General features: G+C 42.2%; 2 protein-coding genes across 2 annotated transcripts in view; one reads left to right on the top strand and one right to left on the bottom strand.

Annotated features, from left to right (window-relative positions):
- Positions 1-2088: 2088 nt before the first annotated feature.
- Positions 2089-4875, bottom strand: gdap1 (ganglioside induced differentiation associated protein 1; the record flags this gene model as incomplete). The annotated part of the gene is made up of 5 exons (XM_083901904.1): positions 4755-4875; positions 4227-4400; positions 3073-3167; positions 2572-2686; positions 2089-2441 (listed from the first exon to the last, which is right to left on the bottom strand). Exons 1-5 carry the CDS (start codon positions 4858-4860, stop codon positions 2089-2091), a joined length of 843 nt encoding a protein of 280 aa, XP_083758030.1. The 5' UTR covers positions 4861-4875.
- Positions 4876-7838: 2963 nt separating this feature from the next.
- Positions 7839-26362, top strand: part of LOC310937456 (junctophilin-1-like) — a 31051-nt gene continuing 12527 nt past the window's right edge. The window contains exons 1-3 of the mRNA XM_083901736.1: positions 7839-7914; positions 8037-8568; positions 10780-11548. Coding sequence (XP_083757862.1) covers positions 8190-8568; positions 10780-11548 — 1148 coding nt within the window. The 5' untranslated portion in view covers positions 7839-7914; positions 8037-8189. The remainder of the gene's footprint in view (positions 7915-8036; positions 8569-10779; positions 11549-26362) is intronic.

The following is a 26362-nucleotide window of genomic DNA, read 5'->3' as shown; positions in this document are numbered from 1 at the left end:
TTATCCCTGATCCACGGTGACACAATTGCATCACTAGATTTACTCTGATCAGTCGGCCTCACGTTAATTCTGCAAATGTCACATTCTAACACATCCCAGACCACTGAGGACCTGTGTGGCTAGTGTTTACTCTCGGTTTCCATCCATAGAACTGCTGCTCATTGGATTTTGTTTGATTGTGCAACAGTGTGAAAGAAAATTCTAATCTTGCTATCTTTAAGATTAATTACTCCCTTATTCTTATAACCAGACCTGAAAACAGCCATAACTTATGATAAGACAAACTAAGTTTTCCTCCCTAGATAGCGCACCACACATCTGGACCCGATACACTATCTCAGGGCTCTTTAATAAAATCTTTCAGCTTAACTCATCACTCAATCCAGAAGTTCCATCATTGGTCAGCTCACCTGATCATCAAACATCTCTGTAACATTCAGAGATCAGTGGTTTCAGCTCATGATGCACCAACCATTATTGAAGCCCCTGATCTGTGTGTGTGTGTGTGTGCCTGATTTCAAGCATTACACACAACACTTGCACACTTAATTACATGAAAATGCAGGTTTATGCAAGTTTTTAATAAAGTGCTGGGTAAGTATCTGAAGTATCATTAATTAGATCGCGCTTGGGGAAATCATTTTTCAGCTCCTTAGTCTTACAATTGACCAAATGTGTGTGTAATAACTCTGTTGTGTGTTTGCACCATTAGACGAAGGAGATAAAAGCCAAAGTTTATAGTTTTTAAGATAGAATTTTGTGAAAAACATGGGTTTGTCTCAGTGGAGATCACTCTTTAAATTTACATATATCATGACTGATGTTAGAAAATGACACCAGAGTGAAATAACCCTGCAGCAGATGAAATGATGTCTGTTTGCTTGCCATTTGTGAGGTTATGATGTGTGGGGTTTTTTTTTTCAGACCTAACACTCTTGTATGAGCTTCTGGTCCTTTCACATGCGGCTTTAACACGTGTGAGACATTTCTTCGACAGCTACACTACCCAGCCCTGTAGACACTAAAAACAAAGGCCGGTCTCTGTTGAACGATGTATTGTGCGTCTATTTAAAGTGAGGCCAAGCTCGCGTGAGGGTGAGGGGGGGGTGGTTTGACATTCAAATCAAAGCACGTCAGCATCGACCGTGAAGGCTGCGACAATGCAAACAAATTACTGTAGATGCTGACTTGCATCCAGACTCTGGAAAGTGTGATAAGCAGCCTTTAGACGTGTCGAGCGTGACATATGATGGTACGCTGCTGTGCTCGGCTGATTGACGGGAAACACTGGAGGTTGTTTGGAAGCAGTTTAATCTCAGACAGATGTGGCATATGATGTAAACATCACTGGAAAAGCAAATGAGCTGTTGTGACACAAAGAATATTTGAAGCGATTGTCCATCAGTCGTGTGGTGAACGCAGTTGGGATAATAGGAAGTTGCTACAAAGCTGTGGTCAACTGTTTGGATAAGGCTCTTTTGTGCACATAAAAACACTCTAGTTACCATACCACTCATATTTTATGAATGTTTAACCCATTTACTATAAACAAAGTGTGCCTTACATTAGTCAAAGCAGCCGATACTCTCACTAGAATATGAAAATCTATTTGTATCGGTTCATATTTGTGCCAAAGTTATGATCCAACTGCATGGCACGCAGTCAAAAAAAGTCTACGTGGTTTCATTTTGTCGGAGAGGAATGGGACGTTTACGTGCCGCTGAATGCGCTGTAAAAACAAACCACTCATGTGAAAAATCACCAGAGCAGATTTCCAAAGCCTTTAAAGCCCCAAGCTGCTAAACTCACATGCATGCCTGTCATACTTGTTCCCACTATGAATGTAATTCTTTTCAGCAACTGAAGCACTCAATTTGTACGGCTACAAAAACATCCCAAATATAGCGAGGATCAGGATGATGTATAACCAACATGCAGAAAAACTGACATTTAAATCAGACATTTACCACAGCAGTTACACGGCCAACTGATACTGATGTACTACTGTTGATTAATCATATTATTTTTTTAATTTCCCACATCTGCTTAAATGTGTGTTTTCGTATTCACCAAACACCTCTGAATCCCTCAGCTAAAAGCAGTAAGCCTCTTCTTCATGTAAAGAAAAGCAAAGTACGTCGCTCCGCCTAGAATTCCTATCAGCAGCGTCGTACCAACGATTACCGGTGCGTTCTTTTTGGCCACGCGGAAAGCCACGGGCAGGACGGCTGATATCAGGATGTTGTTGACATGGCCCAGAACCCTCCTGAAGGCCGGGCGCTGCACCACACGCTCATAGTACGTTTCCAGGTTGACACGGTTACCGTTGCCCCAGTAGCGGCGGGAAAGGCCGAGGAACTTGAGGCGGTGCAAGGTTACTGCCAGAGAGACGTCTGCCATGCTGAAGAACTCGCCGCACAGCCAGGACTGACTGCCTTCTTCTACATGTGACACAGAAGCAGATGGAAAACAGTTATTATCATCAATATTCTTATACACAGCAATAAACACAGTCACATTAACATAGATATCTTCCATATTGCAGTTACTAGGCAACAACATGAAACGTACCTGGTGTTTCCTCCACCCTCCTCTGGAGCTCTGTCTCCACCTGGTCCATAACACTCTCCAATTCATCCAGAAGCTTCTTCAAGTACTTCATGTTGTCATGGTCCAACAATTTCGACTGCAAACATGATTTTAATACATTTAAAAATTATGTTCACTGAACATTTGACAAGCCACAATGTAATCTCCATGGAAACCAATGAAACCGCTTAAAAACAGAGCTCCTCCGTCTGCAATATCTACAAAATGAACAGTACAGTTCTACATACAGTACATGTAAGTAGTTTCACTCTCTATTAATACTTCATACCATTTATAAAACATTAAATTGTCAGCAAGTCCATTCACTTACAGAGCGACACGGGATTGTTGACTAGACACTGTAGTTAGCACAGTTTTAGCTCTTATATTTAACATGGCTGGATTTGATATGCTGTTCTTATTGACGTGATACAGTTCTATGGTAAAATAAACAGTTAACTGCTACTATCTTGAGTAAATTACCTTTAAGCGCCTCTGTTTTGCTACATAAGCATCTTTGAGCTCCGGATTCTGCTCTGCCAGTTTCTTCAGCTCGGTCTGTGTGTTTCCGATCTGTGCTGTTACACAAAAACAAGGGCTGTTAAATTAACTTAAGAGAGGAAAACAGTACAAGAAACATATACAGAAGCGTATCTTCTTTCATGACAAGTTTCCTCTTTCAAAAGACAGTTTGACATTAAAGGTAAAGGCAGATTATGCAACTGAAATTGTACAATGAATTTCAAAGTCAGATGGAGGGTTGATGGAGAGCTTCTGTGACAAGTGACAAACCTGACTTTTTCTTTTTTGATGGTGGGAGGAAACTGGATAGCCTGGAAGAAACATGCTAATTCCACACAGAGAGAGGTCCCAGACCAGGAATCAAACGCGGCACCTTCTTGCTGTGAGGCAACCGTGCTTACCACTACTAACCACTGTTCCACCGTGTATTTAATAGCAAGTATCAGAGATGAGACTGAGTCAGAAGATAAGATGTCCAAATATTCCACATTTAATTATGCTTAAAAAAAAAAAGGAGTTTTATCAGTAACAGACACACGGTATTTCTCATATAATATAATGATCCCATACAGCTGAATTGTAAAAATGTGAAAAATAGGATGTAAGCAGACACCCAATGCTTTCCGCGTTTCAAAGACAAATTGTAACTATAAAATTTAAATTTAAAGTATCAAGTCTTAAATGTGTGACTCAAGTTCCTGACACATAGAAACAAAAACAGCCTGAATTTCAGGTGAATTATAAAAAGTCCCCAGTCTTAAATTTCACAAAACCACTCATGTCGTATAGTAAATGGCCCCATCACATTTTCAATAGTAGGCACGATCCTAGAGCCCACTTTATGTCTCTATTTATCATATAAATGAACATTTTATGAATTATTATAAATAACAAATGTTTCCATTACTGGCCCAAAATGAACTGCACATTCCTATTTTAAAACCATTATACAATTCATTTCATCTTCACCCGAAATGACTCAAGAAAAACACTATGGCATAAAGTTAGATACCATACGGTAATGTATGCTGTACTGAATGTGTACAAAACATGATGTATAAGCATTTTCAGCAAAATAAGCATATTATTTTTTACTCCATCTGTTTGTGTCTTACTTCTTATGCACGTGGCAGCATATGCCGGTATGTGGGAGTCCACAGTGACTTCAGGGTGGAGGATGCTGCCGTGGGTGTAGGCATCCATCTGTAGAGAGTCCAGCAGCTCTCGGTAGTGCTGAACTCTGTGGTAGTATGTGCTGCCCTCTTCAGGCACCAGCCTGAGAGTGCCATCTGGAAGTAAACAGGTCATGAAGAGGAAAGAGGAGAAATAAGTGTGAGTGAAAGCAACAAAAAAGATGCACAAAGGAAAACATGATTTCTTTATTTGTTTTAAAATGAGTGTATTTAATTCTTACCATGCTCTCCCCCTTATGAGGTGACTGGTTACCACCAGAACAAAGCTATCATGGATCAGTGCAAACCAAGAAAAAAATAAATACTTGAATGAATGAAAAAGCAACAAGATGTACAAAAGAAATTTTAAAGCAAATAAAAAAACAAGACAAAAACAAAAGTCTGACAAAGAAAATAAAGAAAGCAATGAAGCCCCTCATTGTGAATGAATGAGATTTGATTTTGTCTCACCATCATTGAAGTTGTGCTCCAGATAATCCATGATCTGTGTTGGGTCACAGATGATGTCGTCACCGTGGACCAACACAGGAACTTCACCAGTCGGATTCAGACGCATGAACCACGGCTCGTTGTGTTCACTGAGCGGAAGACTCACGTCATACTCCTGACAGCGGAGACCTTTCTCTGCGATGGCCAAACGCACCTGAAAAACATATTACAAATCACTATAGTTGTAATGTAATATCCCAATATCTTCAATGTCAGCTTATATCATAGCCATTAACCTTTTTAATTTATGTTCCCCAGTTTGACGACATATCGCCAAAAGATATTTTTTCCCATCCGTAGTTTATGGGTATTCAAAATCACATTCTGTGAAGATGTAGTTTATGATAATATTTAGAAATATTTAACTGTACATGATCGACTTAAAGCATTATTGACAGCTAAACTTGTGAAATTGAAAACAGATCTGGATCTGTTTATTAATATGTGCCTCTATTTGAAGAACTGTCAAAAGAGTTTAAGTGCTTCCCATGTTCTTATTTATCATACTGCTAATGTTTTTTTATCTGGTACATAGGGGTACTTTACTTCGTTGTACTTACTTTTGTATTTGTTATATCTACTTTTATTTCTATTTCTGGCCATATTTGGTACATTATTTTTTGTAACTGTATATCTTTTTAGTGAGGGCAACAATTCATGACTGTTCATGATCTGCTTTTAACCCATTTTTATTTGACACGTGACTGTTATGAATTGTTTAATATTATATATATTTAATATGTTTGTTGTTGATGTTTCTCTTCTTATTGTTTGAGCCCTGTTTTTGTGCCGTTTATGTGCCCCCTTGTTGTACTGCATGGCATGGAGCAACTGTGGGACCTCACAATTTATAAAGCATTCTGATTCTGATTAGTCTTCTAACACTTGAAGAAAATGCTCCAGTTTTGTGTCCAGTGGAGACATGAAGGACAAGTCGTATGCCTGGTGTGTCTCATCCTTCGAGAAGACAGCACAAACGGCAGCATCCACAGGATACAACTGCAGTGTTGATAACCATCATAAGTCCAGGTAAATGTTTTCATGTGGAGCCTCAAACTAAAACAATGAATGTAAACAAATTAAGCTCTTCCTTTGTTGGATAACGATGATCAGCAATGACTATTTTGATGAGTTAAATAATACATAATATACATCCATTTGATCAGATGGGGGAGCTGTCCGCCATGGTCGTGGTGCTGAACCGTGATGACACTCACCTTCTGAGAGTTGAAGGACTGCGTCCAGTGATACAGCGTCAGTTTGGACTCGCTTTGTTTTGCCACTGCGCCACTGGGCTGTTCTTCTTCATCATGAGCCGAAGGTAAGAGAACAGCCTTCTCCTCCAGCTGTTCAGAGCTGCTTTCAGACGCCATTTTATTTGTTAGTGTTATGAGTAGGGGACAAGCGAGGGCAGCGCAGCATGTCACGGTCGACAGGTAGCTCCCTCTACTGGCACGGAGGATAACGTGCTGGGGTTTTGGTCACTGAAATTGTGTTTTAATCAATGTTGTGCATGCATATTATTGTATAATCATGTGCAATATTATATTTACACAAAGGCTGCAAATAATACAAATTTACTTTCCAACCTTCCCTGCTCGATTTTTATGTATCTGTCACTTTTGTGTATTTGATTGTGCAAAATTAAATCTACTACTTTTTACACAGAATTATCTTATAACAGTTTTTATTTTTAAAATTTAAGACATTAACACAACAAAGGATTGTTTGCAATGGCTGCACTTTTCCCTTTCATTTACTATGCAATGACTGCGTTTGTACAGCAGAGGTCGCTCTCGGTTCTTTGTTTGTTTGTTTTTTACATTACAGACTGATGTTAGAATGGACAACACCCATGTGGGCAATACACTATAAATATAAACAATGCATGTCTTCATACATGTTGGGATTTATTTTATAAGGACTGAAAAATGGCATATGCCTTAGCTTCCTCTATACATAACATGTTTAAATTTACAGTATATTTTTATGAGATAGAATAATGGTTCCATGCATTGACCCTGTCCAATAAATCAATATAATCAAGTAAATAGCTGTAGTAAAAAAGATAGCCTATGTATTTCAATAAATCATTGTAGCAGGATGATAAAACATCAATCACAGGTGACGTTTGAATGCAACAGACGTTTCAGTGATGTATCTGTGAATTCACCAGAGCGATAAACTAGACGTTGACATATACAGTATATGTTTTGTTTTTTCTGTGGCTTATGCCAAAGCCAATATTTATAAATCAGATATATGATGCAGTTTTTTTTAGGCTGAAATAAAACAGTAATTCAACCTATTTGGTCATAAAAATGATGATGCATAAACGTAAACAAACATTTATCGACCAGCACTGCAGTGCATGCCACTTTGTTTTATTTCTAGTATTTTGTATTTTATTTTTTTAATGTGTATTTTATTTCTTTCATTTTCCTAAATTTTGTTTGAGTTTGAGTTTTCCTGTCTTGGATTTTACATTATTACCCAGCATCGGACCGATACTGATTCCCATGCCTACTATACGTCACATCTGTGAAGTTACAGTGAAATGCACATTATAATGTATACATCTTTATTTGTATTATTATTATTATTATCATTATTTTAAACTATTTTACCTTAGCTTGAAAGTGATATTTGTATTTTTCTATTACTATTTATAGTGGAAGGTAAAAACACAAAACAAAAACTGCAACTTGCTGTAGAAGTGATGCAACTAGTTTGCAATAACTTCACCTGAATGTACAGTGACAGTCAAATATTTAACAGTGCACACATAAAATCATAGTTTTTGCATCAGCAGAAACCAAGAGGTGGCCTTTTACGCAGCACTGTATATAATTATTACTATTATTATGGGATATTATAAAGTATATTTTCCTGGAGTTTTTAAACGTCTTGTTTTGGAAAAGAGAGGGAGAGAGAAAGGGGTGAGTGGGTGAGAGTGGGGGAGAGCAGAAGAGTGGGCGGTCCCAGTGTCGTGACGTAGCCATTGGCCCAGTGTCTCTCTTTAGCGCGGACTCAACGCCTCTCTCTCTCTCCCTCTGTGATCAGTGGGTGAGCGGGGGGAGACGAGCAACACACACAGCGGAGAACCCGGCGTGCGCCTCCGGTAAATGACGCCCACCATTCATACCTCCACACGGCGCGTGCCTTTTGTATGACATGTCAGTGTGTGGAAGTGACAGCGCACTGTCCTCACCCTCCTGTTTGTGTGTTTTGTTATTCCTCTAGCCATCATCATCATCACCACCACCACCACCATCACCATCACCACCATCCTGTCATCACAGCAGCGGTCCTGGACCTGGATCCTCTCACCTCGGTCCTGGAGACGCCTGAGTCTGCGGCAGCGCACCATCTGCTCTATCTGCAGCCTTCATCTGAATGACGGGCGGACGGTTTGACTTCGACGACGGTGGCACTTACTGCGGCGGGTGGGAGGATGGCAAAGCCCACGGACACGGCATCTGCACCGGACCTAAGGGCCAGGGCGAGTACGCCGGGTCCTGGTCGCACGGCTTTGAAATAGTCGGGGTTTACACCTGGCCCAGTGGGAACACCTACAGGGGCTACTGGTCCCAGGGGAAGCGGCACGGGCTCGGTGTGGAGAATAAAGGCAAATGGATGTACCGCGGGGAGTGGAGTCACGGTTTTAAGGGTCGCTACGGCGTCAGGCAGAGCCACAACACACCTGCGAGATACGACGGCACCTGGAGCAACGGGCTCCAGGATGGATACGGCATCGAAACTTATGGTGATGGCGGTAAGGAGCCGTCTGATGCGTGCGTGTGGCACATGTTTGTTTCACGTGTGTGTCTCTTTAATTTGATGTTGTCAGTGAGTGAGGATGCTCACACACACACACACATTCAAACACCACAGCATGAATTTCCATCTGATATTATTCTGAGTTGATGCTGAGATTGCGCACTGCGCATCATGTTCAAGAACCATCATCCAATCAAAAAATAAATCTGATGACTTTTAACCCGGGTAATGTCAACTTGATCGGTAGATAATGGTCCCTCTCTTATTGCAAAGGCGCATCATAATTTGGCAACCACCGGTTGCTCCACTTATAAACAGTGGGAGGAGAGTGACTCCTGTTTCCAGCTCAGTGGCACAATTTCTCCTCTACAAGAAGCTTGGAAACCAGAGCAAATCAGGCAGCTCTCAGCCAAAACTATCACATTTCCACTCTGTCATTTGGACATTCACCCCCCAGAAAAACAGTAATTCCCTGTGTCTTTGAGGGGAATCTGATGCTGCACTGTTTCAAATCTGAAGCAACTTGTTTTCTCCCTTCTGCAAGTGCTGCTTTACTTTTGGAAGCAGTTTGGTCATTCTCTGACTGGCCACATTCATTCTTGTGTTTGGCCAAAGCAGGAGAATAAACTGTGGGAAAATCGGACCAATTAGTCTTTGAATTCAAAACAGACATTTTCCATCATCATAATTTGGATACTGAGTCTATCAGTTTAAGTCTTTTGAAAGGCCTTTCTTTGAGATTTGGTCTCAATATTTGGTGTGCCAGTATAATAAGTGGCCTAAAAACACAGATTCATAGTGCTGTTGGTGTTACTATGTAATTTTACTGAGCATAATCTCCACTTGCAGACGCCTTTTGGTGCAGAATAAATGCCGCTTGCACACTTCGGATGATGGTTACAGAGGGCTGGGCTTGTGAACCAGCTGATCCCAGTGGATTCACCAGAACATCTGCTTGTCTGACCCTGCAACATCCTGATCACTTGATCTGCAGGGTCACTGAATTGAAGTGCGGCCGGCGCGGAGCCAGCCTTGTTAATCTCACACTGTTTATCCCCTCTAAACGCCCGCCCAGGGTGGTATATCGTTCCAGAATCTGACCATAATGGCACGCTTTGCAGTATCGGTGTCCTGTGAACAAACCTTTCTTCTTACAAGGATCACTGTGGCAATGCGATGCTCTAAAGGAGCTACAGTAGTCCAGCACATGGTCATCGGGCTCAGCAGCACCAAATGGGATTAATGAAGTATTTCTCTCATTATGTGAATCATAGCGATTCCCTGTCGTCAGACACGGACGGTGGTGAATGTGCCTACTGTCAGTGGGGGAGTTAGAAGTTGTCTGAAAATAGGCTCCGAGCTGAGTGATTCACATTCATCCCAAGTGATCCTCCGTACCAGTATATTAATCAAATCTCTGCGATGGAGGTAGTTAAGCTCACAGCTCCAGATATGAGGGGAAGGAGAGAAAACGTTTAATTAGTTAACATAATCTGCTCCCCTATATCAAGCCCCTCTGGGTTTTTGATCAGCGATGCGCAACAGGATATAAGTACGCCATTTTTGTCAACTTGAGTGTCAATGTTGCATTTCTATCTTTGGATTATTGTTCATCCAGGTCGTAGCAGTTCAGTCGTGTTAAATCAGTTCTAACCTCTTATTTAAGACCTTTGAATAACAATAGGAGATTGTTTAAGTTGGGTATGCATATCTTCTTAACTTTAAATCCTTTTCTCTATTGATGATCATCTTTGTCGATATCTCGTAGACTTGTACACAACTGCGTTAGATTTGTATCAAAGATCCCTTTTTGGAGGTAAGCCCCAGACTCTAACCACAATCAAACACCGTCACATTTATAGATATATCACATAGTCATGTTTGCATATTGTGGCTTGGCATGAAACCTAAGGCTTGGGTCCCTCCAAAGGGTCACAAGAAAGAAAATCCTGCAGGAGTGTCAAGTGGATTGACTGACGAAGAAGGCAAATATAGAAGAAAAAAAAAAGGAATGCATTTCATTAAATTTAATTACATTTTCTGATCTACGGTTGTTTGTTGTAAATATTTGGCTGATCTCCAGACCAGATATCTCTTATATTAAAGGTGCCACTGAACACAGACTAAAGATTTTGTGAAACGCTGTAGGTTAGGATCCGATCTAGAGATCACTTCAGACCTGACTGACTGTCACCTTTTCCCTCAGGTACCTATCAAGGTCAATGGATGGGCGGGATGCGGCACGGCTATGGCGTGCGTCAGAGTGTTCCCTACGGCATGGCCACCGTTATCCGATCTCCTCTCCGTACATCCATGGCCTCCTTACGCTCCGAGCAGAGCAACGGCGCGGTGCTCCAGGATCTCTCGTCTCCTGCGGACACGCCGACAGGCAGCCGCGGTGGCTTCGTCCTTAACTTCCACTCAGACAGCGAGGTTGTCACCGGCAAGAAGAAGGGCCTGTTCCGCCGTGGCTCGCTCTTCGGGAGCCTCAGGCAGCTGCGTAAGTCTGACTCTCGGACCTCAATCTCCAGCAAGCGCAGCTCTGCGAGAAGCGACGCCACCATGAGCCGCATCAGCTCCAGTGATGCCAATTCTTCCATATCTATCGGTGACGGCGAGCTGCCAGACGAGGACCTTCCTCTGGAGGACCATGTGGATGCCACCACGACTGAGACCTACATGGGCGAGTGGAAGAATGATAAACGCAATGGATTTGGTGTTTCGGAGAGATCCAATGGAATGAAGTATGAGGGAGAATGGCTTAACAACAAGCGCCATGGGTATGGATGCACGGTTTTCCCAGAAGGCACCAAAGAAGAAGGGAAGTACAAAAATAACGTGCTGGTGCGTGGAATAAGGAAGCAGTTGATTCCTCTTAAGAACCCCAAAACCAAAGAGAAAGTGGATCGGGCTGTGGAGGCGGCACAGAGGGCTGCAGCAATTGCCAGGAGTAAAGTGGAAATAGCAGCTTCCAGGTACTGTGTTCATGTGTGTTCATTCACGTTTCTGTGTGTCTGTGTGTGTATGCGGGTGTGCACTGTGTGTGGGCACAACAGAGAGACCGGCAGGACATCGGTTATTTTCACTAGTGAAGAGTGAGATCAGCGGCCTGTTTGACAAATATCAGCTCCAAACTTTACTCTCCACCAACAGTGAAGGCTTTTGTGTAAGCAATATGATTGTCCCTGGTAAAGGTTCTGTTTCTATTTTCCATTCTTTGCCCATATCTCTCATTCCAAGGGAGTGGGGGTCAGACATCATATGTGTGTTTGTGTGTCTGAGCGTTCATGTGTGTGAACAATATATCCAAACCCGCGCCGGTGCCAAGTGAGTCTCGTGTCCCCAATAACGACGCCTGCGCCCGGTGCCAAGTGTTGCTCTGATGTGGCATCTGCTCTTTAACAGGTGGATGAGATGTGACCTTTTCATTCTTAAGCCTCCCCCTTACTGGGACACAGTTCAGGGGTACGCTGCGTCGCTTTGACATCCTCTGGTTTCATTGCATCAGGGAATTATTAAACTGAAGACTGTGAGGGTGTGTACAAGCTGTGAAAAGGTCTCTTTTCAGTCACGTGTCCTTCGATTTCTCTTTCTCTCTCTCTTTCAGAGGCGCGTGCCGTGTTTCCATTTACACAAAATCTTTCAACACAAACGTAGTTCTGAAGCTATAAGTCAAATAATTGCAGAAATACAAAGTGCAATATGTATATAAGGCTGGAAACACAGTGGATGCACCTTGTTTTTATTTAGGCACACATGATCATTTATTATTATTACACGTGTGAGCTGCTCAGCTCTGTTTAGGAATAGACCTCTTGCCTATTTTTACTGGAAGTCGTGCACCTTTTTCATCACAGTTTCAACGTCACGTGTGTCATAAATGTGTCTATGGTGTTTGCAGGAATGACAGATGAGAGGCTTTAAATTGGAACATTTACTTTGACATAGAGAACCATTTTGAGTATTTAACGCACAGACTCCAACAGGCTGGAGATGGAAAAAAAAAACTTAAACTTTGTCCACAGATGAAAGTTCAATCTTCTGCATCTGTACCAAAATCCATCTTACAGTTTTAAGGAAGCATCGCTCTAAATCAGAAGTATCAACTTCTTGTTTGACATCAGAGGAAAAGCATTTTCAGCAGCTTTGAATAATTTAGTTGTTGTTTTTTGGCCGCTGCTCAAAGCCACCAAATAATAATGCTGTTGTTTTTTTAATGGGTTTCATTTCAGCATTGAACTACAGTCTTATTAACGGCTGATAAATTAAAAACTCTCAATATACAAAACCCTGGATCGTATTGTGATATTAAAACGGAGTCTAAAGTAATTAGGGCAATGCATAACAGCAGATACTATGAATAACGGCCTTTATTTTGAATATCCACTCATTCTTTTATAATATTGAGCCTAATTTCCTCTCATGTGAGCAGGAAAAGAAAATACTATCTTTAAAGGATATACAATACGGATTACATAACCTGGATTTTTATATGCTCAGTATTAGACCGCTTGGTTGCTATTTGCTCCACAGATAAGACCCATGATATTATGATTCAGTGTCTGTGATGTGAAATGGATAATATGGCGGAAGAAAGAGCTGTTTGATCTCTCAAGCAGTGCACGAGAGCAACAATTTACTGCAGAAGTAAACACATGACCTGATAAATGGCGCTACAGCAACAAACAGTAAAAGCATTCAAGCTGATGAAAAGTGTTTATTGCGGCCAACAAGCACCCTGTGCTGTAGTAAGTGATCAAATTACTGGTTGGCGTGTGCTGCTCCGTCGTATGCTGCTGGAAATCTGAAAATAAGACGTTTCCTTTTTCCCTTTTTCAGTGGTCTAGTTGTGCTAGAAAGGAGCCAGACTGGCAGAGAGTGGTGGTGGTGGTTGTAAGCATGTTATGTAAGTCTCATTATACAGTGCATGGCAAAAGATGCACTCCAATCGATCCAGCTCTGTTCACGTGACTCCCCCGTCTTTGAATGTGGAGCGCTCGGCTGCAGATCTGCCGAGAGTGACGGCAGGGGAGACGCAGAGCTCGTGGAAAAGAGAGGGGGAGAGCAAAAAAAAAAAAGATCGAACTGAAGGAAGCAAAGGGGATTAATGTTGATTGAATAACTGGAGATGCAGCGAATTTGCTGAGCGAGAGGCTTCTGGGGAGTCTGGCGTGGGAGTGGACAGACAGGAAAGAAAAAAAAAAAAAAACACATCACAGATGATGGACACGCCCACCCCCTCCACTGTGAATGAGTGTATAGAGGAGCTATCCCATCATCCCTCTGGGATGGACCTGATGACCTCACACTTGTGATCAGCCAATCAATAGCGACCTAGCGCGATGCAGTGGAGTAGAGCGAGGTTCTCTGTCCCTCATTCAGTTATATTGTGTTACTCTTATCTATTCGAAGGACGCTCACTTCATGCACACTCGGGGTGTGAGTGGTTCTGTTTGAGGCCTGTGAAGTGAGAAAAATGATTGTTGGCATCATTTAAAAAGTTTACCACATCCTGACACTTCTTTCATGAAGCCTCTTTGTTATAAATGAGCAGTTCCTGTATCCTGGTAGCTCAGTGTGTACCCCATAAAGGCTACAAAGCAAAGACGTTACCTTTAAATAATGTATTCTTATTTAACTGTCCCCTCTTAAAACACACTCTCTGGGTATAGGTAAGAATGACCAGTGATTTGCAAAAAACTGCAATATACAGTATGTAGTGATTGTTTTTTTAGTTTTTAGACAACCATGAAACCTCTGTTGTCAAAAACCTGTAATTTAAAGGGCCACTTCACCCCCAAAAAAACAGTTTTTCACTAATTTCCATAGATAAATGTGTCATTCGATCATCAGACAGTGGATCTGAGACATATGTCTCATTCCCACAACAACAGAGGAAGTTGGGATTGTAAAAATGACAAAAAGTCACTTCCTTCAAAGAAAATAAAAGCCCTACACTGCTCTTCGCTGTGTTTGTCAAGTTTTATGAGTGAAAAAATCAAATAAACAAATAAAAAACTGGTCAAATTCAATCCAGAATTAAACAAACACAGCAGCATCATAATGATTTTAAGTTTATTCTTCATTTGACCAAGTGGAAACCGCCCTTTAAGACAAAGATGTGCTTTTACTCTCGGTAACTACACATTTTTTTGCAGTATTTTTCTTTAAATTGAAATTGTATTTATTCATGAGAGGCTCCCTCACACACACACACACTCTCTCCCTCCCTCCTCTATCTATATGCACTTGCTTAATCAGAACCCACGTCTCTCCCGGCAGGAACACCTCATGCACATACACTAACACATACACACTCTCCTGGACAAACATACAGTCGGTGCGTGTGCTGCGTGTGTTCCTCTGCTTGTGTGTCAGCGCTGAGCACTGACTAAATAAGGCAAGGCATCAGTTGGCTTATCAGCACCAGCCAGGAATATATACCCATCCCACCACTGATATAGCAGCCCGCCATCTCATGCACACTATCATCTCTCACCAATGTGTGTGTGTGTGTGTGTGCGTGTACTTGTATTTGTTACCTCTTTAGGTCCCTTTCTGGCAAAAACACTGGCCTTATCAGGACCAGTTGTAAGGACCAAAACTGCACCAACCAGTGTGTGTGTGTGTTTCCTGGATGTTTGTTTATCACCTGCTGTGTGATGACCACTCACTACCTGCCCTTTCTTTGGAGGGACTTATATAGATCAGCCTGTGTTTTGACATGTGAGCACAATAATCCCAGCACTCAGTACATCATGTAAGTTTTCCTCTCTGTCAATAGTCTGTTTCTGCTTGAAACAGGAGCAGATGGAGTTTTTTTGTTTTTGTGTTTTTTTCGTCTGGGCTCTGGTGTTTACACGACGCAGTGTTTGATCTCTTCTTATGGGGGATTTATGAAGTGGCACCACACACTCACCAGCCTTTCTTAAGTGCCTCAAATCTGACCCTTTATGAAGTGTCAAAATGTACAGTAGCAGCGAGACACGTCGCGTAGAGTAACTGTAACCATGGGAAACGGCTGCCAGCTCTTTGAATCATGTATATGACGGGATAGCTGTCCCCTGACGAGGCTCATATTTACAGCAATGTGATGGAAGTCAGCATTTACTGCTGGCGCAATCAGCACTGATGCATTGACACATAAATAACTGAAACGCTTCTGTCGCCAGCAAATACTGGAGAGTATTTATATCACAACTTAAGTTGTTGGGGGGAAAAAAAACACTTTTGACTCAACCGTTGTGCCGTTAAATGTTAGTGTGTAATGTAATCTCGCAGCAGCCTAAAAAAAAACATCAAGGGGTGAAACTTCAGGGTAACATGGTGGTGCAGTGGCTAGATACAGTGTTGCCTCACAGCAAGAAAGACATGGGTTCAGATCCTGGTTTGACCTTTCTGTGTGGAGGTTGCAAGTTTTCCCCGTGTGTGTGTGGGTGGGTTCTCTAAATTGACCGTCGGTGTGAGTTTGTTTCACTCATATTGGCTCGTTTCCATCATGGTACAGTTCGGCATGGTTTGGAACGGTAAAGCCTTGGGTCAGGTTTACTTTGGTAGGCAGACTGTAGATTGCGCTGTCGTACCGGTGCGCCAACAGCGAACAACAAAATACCACCATGACACAACACAGCTCGTTCATCAACATCAAGCTTTGTATGAGAAAAGTCTTTGGGTGTTGATGAAACACTGGTTGCAAGGGAGTGACTGTTGCGGGTCTAGTCACCTGTACCATTAATCTGGTACCCCAAAGGAAGGGTGCCCAAAAAAGTGGAATGGTTGGGGCTGGTCATGTTAGTACTATTGAACAAATTGAACAATTCCACTTGCTGGAAACACAGCTTACATGGACTGGCGACCTGCCTTAGCGCCCGTGTTGGTATATTTGCTAGAATCGCCTCTGTGTAGCAGTATGCAACGAATGAATTAAACATTGATCAACTTCCTGCTGCATGCAGTACAAGCAGAGGGAGAAGCGTTTTCCAAACCAAAACATCTTAAAATCTGTACAAATGTTCATCTTGTGCTTCAGGATGATTTAGTTTACCTTACTGTGGCCATCGGGTTGAAATTTCGATTTGTGATATTCTCCTGTTTACGGTTAGATACCTGCATTCCCATCGGCCTCCTACACTCATAAACATCAGCATGTTGCCATTGCAGTAGTGAGCCCTGTGAGCATGCTGACATTTGCATTTTGCTCAAAGTACAAACCAAACCACATGGGAGGGCTGTGTCAACAGTGGCGACATGTCTTTACGGTGTGGTGCTGTGGCGAGTGTAAGGGGAAAAAATATGTATTTCTGCAGCTTCTTCAGAAAGACTGGGATGAGTCAGCCGTGCAGGTGGGCAGAGAGGGGGGGGAGTCAAATAAAGTCCAAGGTTATTAGAGGTAAAATCATGTATTGGTTCACACACAGTCATTAAAAATTGAAAAGTACTCCATGTACTGCTGGTTTTCCCCTACTCCTCTATTTCATCTACAACCTGCCTTCACTTTGTTTATCAGGAGCGTCTAATTCTTTACAGCAGCCGCTTGTTTCTTGTGCGCCTTCTGTCTTAATTGTGAATGTAATAGAGGTTAATGGGAGTCCGTGTAGTGTAGTGGGTTAAATATCACATTGCACAGGCCGTGATTTGAGATGTCTGAGTGCAATCAGGAGCGGTTTCTGCTCGGTAAGCAACTAATCTCCCCCAGGATTTTCCTCCACTGTGTGTGAGCTCATGTGTGTTTGATTTCCTCCCGAGAATTTCCCTGTGACACGACGAGATGTTACATTAAACATCAGCAAATGTCAGCGTGCAGCGATGTGCGACTCTTCGCACCTGTTAAGCATGCACACTTATTATTTGGACACACGCTGCGTACCAATAATCAAACACGTGTGCGGCATGTCGGGATCGTGGAGTGCGCAGGTGTGTCGCGCTCAGACGAAAGTAAACGATTTACGAGAATTACGCGGTAATTAGGTTGGAGGGCTGCGTTAAAGCTGCTACGGCTCAATATCAGGAGGACATGACGTGCCTTGTGAGTGTTATTTCGGTGTTTAAAGTTGTTCATGTCGTGTCCTGTGCGGTGATTTACAGCCCATAATTTAGTGCTTGACCTGCTCCCGGCGTGTCATCACTGACAAGAAATAAACCTGTTAAGTCCTCAAAGTGGTGTCCACAGCATGTAGACCGCGACTTTAGCCACGTTTATAAATATGCACTGAGGAGGCAGAGCACACATTTAACACCTCATTTTTATTCTGGGGGCCTTAAGCGGTCTTTTTATTCACTTATTTTATCAGCTATGCTGCCTCAACTTCACTTTGAAAGTGCATATAGTTAAAAAATAGCATTTTGTGCCCCGATGAAGACGAGTCGAATGGGGGATTCTAGTCATGTGACTTGACTTGATTCACAAATTTGAGGACTTCAGACTTGCTTGACTGATGTTGGTAAAAGACTTGAATAAAATGTCTTGAAATGACTTGACTTATGGAATATTTACAGAGTTAGCGTTTGAATTTGGTTCACGGAACACGGAAAACATTGGCTTTTTTGGCAACCGAGCTACACCACTTCCATTGAACACTTAAAAATCCCACAAAGGACGGTAAGACAGGAAGTCAGTTGTTTATTTTAATCCAACACATCTTGGTGGGTCAAAAACGGCTTATGATTAGTGCCTGCACTCTTAGAAATAAGGGTTCCAAAAGTGTTCTTCTCCAAGGGCTGAGGTACTACCTGGAACCATTTGTTTTTCAAGGTTCATTTTGATCTGAGAACCCTTAAAGAACCAGAATAAAGGGTTTTAAAGTGGTTCTTGGTAACACTAAGGGTTCCAGGTGGAACCTTTTATAAAAAAGGGTTTCTCCTATGAGGACAAGCCGAAGAACCTTATATGGTTCTCCTTAGCACTTTTATTTCTAAGTGTGGAACGTGCGTGTTTTTTTTTTTTTTTGCCTAATATTGGTAGGCCTAATGTCAGTAATCTTTACATTTTAGGCTCTGTAGTTGTGTTTATTTTCATTTAATAGATGTTAATTAAATAATTCAATTGAATGGGACCATGAAACAGTCCTTACATTGTATGACTAATATAGTGTTTCTTTTCCATTTGTTTTGCATATTTAAATGTATAATATCTGGGAATTCATCTTCATCACTGAGTTAGTGTTAGAGAAGTGGGTTTCTTTCACCTCCGATACTCTTTCACCTGCCTGCATCTCTTCAGCCACTCTCTGATTGGCCAACTTGGTCAGCTTTCACTCCAGCTGTTCATGGATTGGATTATAGAATTATAATTTCTCATGTTGATTCATTCAGAGTATTGCTTTGTCCACAGTGAATCCTTTCTTGTGGGATTAAGCTCCTTGTATAATCACGTGTAGATGATAATGAAACTGTGTTGTGAACTGAATACCCAAAGTTTCCATTGATGCATGATAATAATAACAATAATAATTGACTTTTCATGTCACTGTGATTCTTGGTTTTTGCACATTTTTATGTAAGTCCTATAAAAATCTGAGTGTGAAGATTGCATCACATTTTTGCAGCAGCAGACCTATCACCTAACACTAATACTTTCTTTTGGCTTTGAACTAAAGAGGAAATTGATGTCGCTGTATATGATCTTGTGTGTGTGTGTGTGTGTGTGTGTGTGTGTGTGTGTGTGTGTGTGTGTGTGTGTGTGTGTGTGTGTGTGTGTGTGTGTGTGTGTGTGTGTGTGTGAGTGTGGGGTGAATGGCGGCAGGAGATTGGACCATAATTAAAACGGTTCCTTTAGCTCAAGTGGTTGCCAGGCAATGTGACCTTTACTCGCACAGGTTCATCTTTAGAGGTTGAGCCTTGTAGTTAAATGAGACCCGTCATTGAGTCGCTGCTTATGTGTGTGTGTGTGTGTGGGTTAGTTGTGTTTGTACAGAATTACGCCCATACAGTAGGCTGTCGTGTGGGTTTGTTCATTTGGAAATTCATTAATACAGGCCAAACGCCTGGTTAGGCAGCATGCTCAAGTGTCTCTGCTGGTTACCATGGTTACTGCCTCACAGCCGTCATCATCGTGTCAGCCATTTGTTGATTTTTCTTGTAAAGAAGCAGAGTGAAGAGGCGGCGTTTGTTTACTGGAACATTTATTCATCTTTGAGGGATTGTGTAATGGGTTTAATATCTAACATTGGATGTACAGCACACTAAGAGTAGTTCATTATTGATGGGTTTTTTTTTATTATAGAGTCATGTTAGTGTTATAATACTAATAGTAAACGACTGTTCTTCAATGACACTGAGTCCTTGTAGACTTCATTATGACACAGCTCACTAATGCTCCGTTTCACCTTCTGTGTACGCGTAAACTAAAACCTATGTTAACTTTAATTTGCATGACAGGTGACGGGTAGCTTATTTGCGTAAGGCGTAGATCAAAAGCTTTTGCATCATCTGCATATATATTTTCATTCCTTCCAGGGACGTATTGTTATATATGTCAATATATAATATGTGCATAGGGCCACACAGCAGAGTAGTGGCTTGTACTGTTGCTTTGTGACACGGTCCAAACCAGGGTGTTTCTCTGTGGAGTTTTCATGTTCTCCCTCGTGTGTGGGGGTTTGCTCTGGGTTCTGCGATTTGCTCCCACGGTCCAAAAACATGCAGAGGTAAATTGAACTCTTTAATTTGCTTGAGAGTGAAAGGTCGTTTGTTTCTGTACGTTGGCCCTGACCTGTCCACGGTGTAACCCGTGCCAGCTTGGACCCTCTTGTGGAGGATAAAGCAGTAAATGTATTATATTTTAATATGATAGTGTTTGCATAGTAATGTGACGAAATGTCTTCATTTGCGTCACTGGAGCCCTGGGTGTCTGTGGAAACATTGTGTGTACAGTGCAGTCCCAGGTTCATTTTTAACTGTCAACTCAAGCGTGGTGTGTGAAAACAAACAGATGCTACGAGCAGCAACTTGCAGAAAGCAGGAGTTGCTGTGGTTCAGCTCGAGTTCAGCACATTTGGTTATTTAATATTTTATGGTGTGTGATTTTTCCCAATTTCAGTCCCTTACCAAATAGAAAATTAGATTTCAAGCCGAGTTTTTTGACATCCAATTAAATCGAAAACCTCAGGGCCAGGGGAAAATGTGAGAAATGTTATCGCGATGCCTTTCATCTGACACAGAAATGCAGGGAGGGATAATGAATATAAATTAAAAACAGACATTGACAAAGGCACATAGTCTGTTTTTTTATGATCTGCTTTGGCTCCAATCCAGTTAACTATATTGTGGTATTTCTGGAATATTACACAATAAACAATGCAATACTAATAGTAGTCGCAGCCCCTCTTCATTTAACCCCATAATTTTCCTCCCTTGCTACTAAACTTTGAATTTGTGTCATAAATAGTGGTACTGCGACACCATCTCGGATAAGCGGTTGATAATGGATGATGACAGTGGCAGAAAATATAAGATTCTTCTTCTTTCTGCTCCTTTTCATTCATGTTTTGGGATTTGTGTTCGTATTTGCCTTGTTTGAGGAATTAAATGATAAATTAAGACATTTAAACTTTGTATTAAGTGATCACTGAATTACTGGCCATTGCAAACTCCCATTGCAATTTCATATCAGTTCCATGCAGCTGATTATTATTAAAATACTGTATCTTTTATGTGCTTAGAGGAGAATTTAAATATTTTTAAGATAATATAGTACAAAAGAGAAGGTGTATCTAAGCCTGTGTTGGTATAATTATGTCTTCCTCATTCCTCCTCTTTCACTGGCACATCCCTGTTTTCCTGCAAGGGTTGGCCACTGGGGCCCATCCCCCTTTGTGTCATTAGCTGTATCAGCTGTGGCCATGTTTCACCAGCAGTGTTGACACAAAGAGCGCGGAGCTGTGGTCTGAATCCCTGCCACTGCCCTTCACCAAAAACCAGAGGGATCATCTCGGCGAGGGGATTGTGTGTCACTCTCTCAGCGTGCCCATACGGACTTACATCAGCACTTAGAGGAGAGCATATCAGACCTTCAAGATGAAAGGGGTCTCAACATATACTACAAAGCAGTGTTTGTTATAATATAATACTTCTGTGTCTGCATATCCACAGTCTGCATAGGAGAGTGTAGTGCAGAGCACCTGACTGAAGACAAAACAAGCAGGAGATTAATCCATAGTCAGAGAAATGACATGTGTGCTGACCTGTCCAGTGTGTACCTCACCTTTCGCCCTGTGTCCGCTGCGGATCGCCTCCAGTGACCTGTGACCCTCGTGTGAAGGATAAAGCAGTAGACAATGGATGGATGGATCGATGTGTGCTGGATATTTAAGTCATGAAGGAACAGATCAAACATCACTCTAAATGATATTATCATTCGTTTTTCGCTCATTTAAAATATGAATATATGTATGTGTGTGCAGAAATTGAATATACCACCCATAACTATGTTTTTATGAGTGGATTATCACTTGTTGCAATGTTTGGTTTTAGTAGCTCTCATGTAATTCAGGAGCATGTGTTTGGTGGTTTGAAACAGAAGGAGAAGCTTGCACAAACCAAGAAGAACAGCATCCTTTGTGGTATACGAAGGCCACCGTAGTAATATAATGTGCTTGGGAAAGGTGGGGTGAGCTAAGGAATTCTCCGTTTGTTGCGATCTGCACTTTCACCATTAGATGTCACAGATTCTTACACAGTGGGCCTTTAACGTTGATCACTTTTGGTCAGAGCCAGGATTTCTACTTTTGTACTAAGCAAAAGTAGCTTTCTTCTGGCTTGAGCTCATAGCATGAACATGGGTGATGATGTTTGCCAACAAATATAATTAAGCACAAGGCAGTTATTCCTTTAGGCACTGTCAAACATTTAGCTCATTGTTTATTTTCAGCGACTCGGGCAATATCATGATTGGCGTGTCCCCATTATTCCTTTCACGTACTCATGAGACATAGTCAGGTGTGTTTTGCATTGTCCGACACTGCATCATGTACTTAAGTGCATGCACATGTGATGTTTAGTATACCGCCTGCAACATTTAATAAAACAAATCAAAATGTGCAATTTAAAAAGTGCATGGTCTGGCTGGACTCTTGCCTTTGCAGCAAGAAGACCTGGGTCCACGACAAGGGCCTTTCTGCATGGACTCCCCGTGTGTGCGTGGGTTTTCTCCGGTTCCCTCCCACAGTCCAAAAACATGCACATTTGATGGATGACGCAAATTGGACACTCTAAATTGACTGTAGGTGTGAGAGTGGATGGTTGTTTGTCTCTATGTGGCCTGGTGACCTGTCCTTTGTCAGCTGGGATTGGCACCAGCGCCCCCTCATGTGGAGGATAAAGCAGTAGAAGATGAATGAATGAATGAGTAACAGAATAGAAAGGAGAAATGTGCCCGTGTCTGCTAAACTGCCCAGATTTTTGGTTTATACCTCTCTCTCTCCTCAGGTTAGAGTTATCTTATCTTATAAGAACAGCCACTGTGTTTCACATTCAAAGCTTCATTTGCTGTGGCCATTGTCCCCCAATCCTGCAGTCCCTGGGCATGTGAGGCCAGACCTCAGCTCAGGAATAATTCTTGAATAATTTTAGCATCGTCTGTTTTAAATAACCACTAATGGTGTTAGTCACGCCTCAGTAATAATGAATTAGCACCGTCTGGGTATTCAATAGCAAGGCCTGGGTGAATATATGAGATATGCGCGGGGCAAGCTAAGTGCTAATTTGTTCAGACTTTCTGCAATGTTTTGTGCTGCTGCTTTGGACAAGAAGAGTCTGGGCAAAACACACACAGCAGTCATTTTCTGGTGATATACAATATCCACACGAAGCAGTTCTTCTGTGCACTTAGGGCAAGAGCATCACTGTGCAAATGGAACATGATCATCATTGAAATATGACCCTAGTTAGCTGTATGGTAGTGGTTTTCACTTGGTTGTTTGCTGATGAGACTGATGATGAGAGAGAAGGCGATAAAAGCAGGGTTGTTGTGTGCTCCTGATTCTGTCTTATTATACACTGCACCAGTCAGCATTCCGAATGGTTACCCGCATGGTGAATGGGTCAGTGAGATGGAGTGAAGGAAGATGAGCAAGACAGAGAGGGGATCAAGAGGCGGGGGGGGGGGGGGGTGCAGAACTGTGTCAGCATATGCAATGGGGGATTCTTCAAATAGGACATAGCCTGGGGAGTGATGGACAGAAGATTCACTCAGGGGAATTTGCACACACACAACAGGCACATAATACAGATACACACACAAAATGCATCCTGCGGGAGGCCGGGGTAGGAGAAACCTTAAAGGAGGATGCACCCTGCCACATGGGAGCTGGGTTTGAAATTTAACTCTACAGTAAAATTAGAGAGGCAGAGATGCATACCTCAGCAGGTCTAAATATCCAGAGGGGCACTCTCTGTCTCACTCTCTGTCTCCTTCCAGTCCTATCACTCTCTCGTCTCCGTTTTCTCCACCTTTTGGCTCAGTTTATTTCTCTCACCGCCATCCTCCTGTTTTAAAGATACACAAACACTTACACCAATCCCACAGAGGGGAAAAAATAAAGAGCGTCCACTGAACTCGCTGCCAAACTGACTCGACACTTTCTGCAGCACAATTCATTTGTCACCGTAATAAAACAGCCATAGATCTCGCCGGGTCTTTCATCAATCTCATCTCTTAAAGAGTACTCTAGTCCAAAAAGAGTGCCTTCAAATTGTTGACCACCTTTTAGTAAGTTTACCTGACTTGTGTGTGTGCACTACAGGGTTTGTTTATGGATTTAAATGTTATGATTTGACTGGAGAAACCGTTGAGCTTAAACTAAATGTGAAAAGGTGTTAGTTTATATTCAGTGGCACATCAGGTATATGGAAAAGAGGCTACAGGATGTTTGATAAGTTGTAGAATGTGGTAGAGCTGTTAATTTCCCAGAGTTCATTTCCCCTGATATTCCACTTCGTTTGGGGCAGGTGTGAAAGCTCACCTGAACTCTGGTCTGACTTAAAACGTGGGTCTCGGTTCACTTGAATACCGCCCAAAATGAGCAACTGTTTTAGCTGTGTGACGTTGGTCCACTTACAAAAGTGCAGCGTTAAAGGGAATTAAACTAAAAGAGTCCCCCGGACTATCTTGGTGTCAGTTGTCTGCTTATATGTTGTTGTTTTCCCCGACCTGTATGACTTTAATTTGTTATTAAGACAATATAATACGTAGTTTTAAAATATCTTTGTATGTGATTTAGATGGTTGTTTGTCTCTTTGTGCACTGGTGAACTGTCCAGGGTATACCCCACCGATTTGCCCATTGGCTGTGGAGGATAAAGTGATAAAAGATGGATGGATGTGCCACTCCTAGTCAGTTCAGCAGCTAAAGAGAAAGCTATTTCCCTGAGAACTTGTAGCACCTACAGTATAAAATAAATTGCACTGATGCTGGGAAGAAAACCGACCAGCCCTTTCGTCTCTCTCTCTCTCTCTCTCTGCTCCACATTCCCATGTTTTCTCACCTTCCAGTTCACTCTCCCCCTGCTCTGTCGCACCTCTAACTCTGCCCCCATGGTTTTCTGCCTGTCACCTCCCACCACCAGACATCCTGTCGGCAAAAAGCCTACATCACTTCCTGGCTCTGTCCCTGACTGAATGCCAACTCTACCTAGCGGGAACCGCTAAGATCTTTGGAATTATGTCCAGTTGCATGTTGCACACATGTATGACGCATTCATGCCTGCCTTTCACTCGGCCGCACATTTTCACACATTTCAGAAATAGACACATTATGTCCTTGTTGTGTGGCGTGTGGCAAGTGGACGTCCGAGGCTTGCATTTCAGCGGCGTGATGTGCAGTGGAATGCTTCTCTGTCAGCTCCCGCATATTTCAAATAATTCATGTCAAGAGGCAGAGAGCGCTTTGTTCTACTGTTTGCTACCGTTTTCAGACTCTCAAATCTGCAGCTGGTCAATGTCTCCCATAAGCTGAGCTGTCCCTAAACACAGTCTGACTGTGTCCTCTGTCTGCGGTTGATGCAGGGACTTATTTCTGGAGAGGAAATGGTCCGTCTCTCCTGCCAGCATATGGCACCTCATGCATTTTAATATCTCACTGTCCCATGCAGTCCAAGGACAGAGAAGTAGTCTGAGACATGTTTGTAGGGGTCATTTGGACAGACAGACGGGGCGTGAGGAAAGAAGTGGAGAGGCTGGGGGATCAGAGGATGCAGTGTCAATAGCCAGAAGTATTAAAAAAAAAGGGCAATGATTGAAAGAAAGAAGGGATGGTAAAAGAAAGAGTGAGGTTAGGCAGGACATGAGGCACAGCTGTCAATACTTGCTGTGATACTCGGACGACCCATCTGGATTCACGCGTTGCGTGTTGTCATATACTGCTTGAGCATTTGCTGTCAGAGCTCCACTTACTGTCAGTTCAAACATCAAGAGACTAATCCACAGGCTTTAAATGATGATGTAATATTGTTGCATAATTAGTTTTAAAAAGAAAAAAGAGAAAGAAGAAAACAGGTGCTTCAACTTCCTCCATCCTCTGTGCATCGAGGTCACAGGTCTCAGTGTTTGTGTGTTAGCACGTCCACGTTTCCTGGTGGTGGAGATTTGTGAAGCGGGTCATCCCCCCGCAACCTCTTTCTGTCTCACCATTGCACGCATCCGTAATACCTCTCACGGCTAATGCTAAGCTCACATTGATCCCAAAACACATTACTCTTCTGCATTTTTTTGTCCTTGAGCATCCGTTCATGTTTAGCGGATGTGATGGCAGGCTTTTCATGTGCATTTTCTTTTTCTTTTTAGCTCACGAATCA

This window comes from Microchirus variegatus, assembly GCF_963457635.1.
Source record: "Microchirus variegatus genome assembly, chromosome: 15".
Taxonomy (NCBI): domain Eukaryota; kingdom Metazoa; phylum Chordata; class Actinopteri; order Pleuronectiformes; family Soleidae; genus Microchirus; species Microchirus variegatus.
This window is presented reverse-complemented; position numbering and strand designations above follow the sequence as displayed.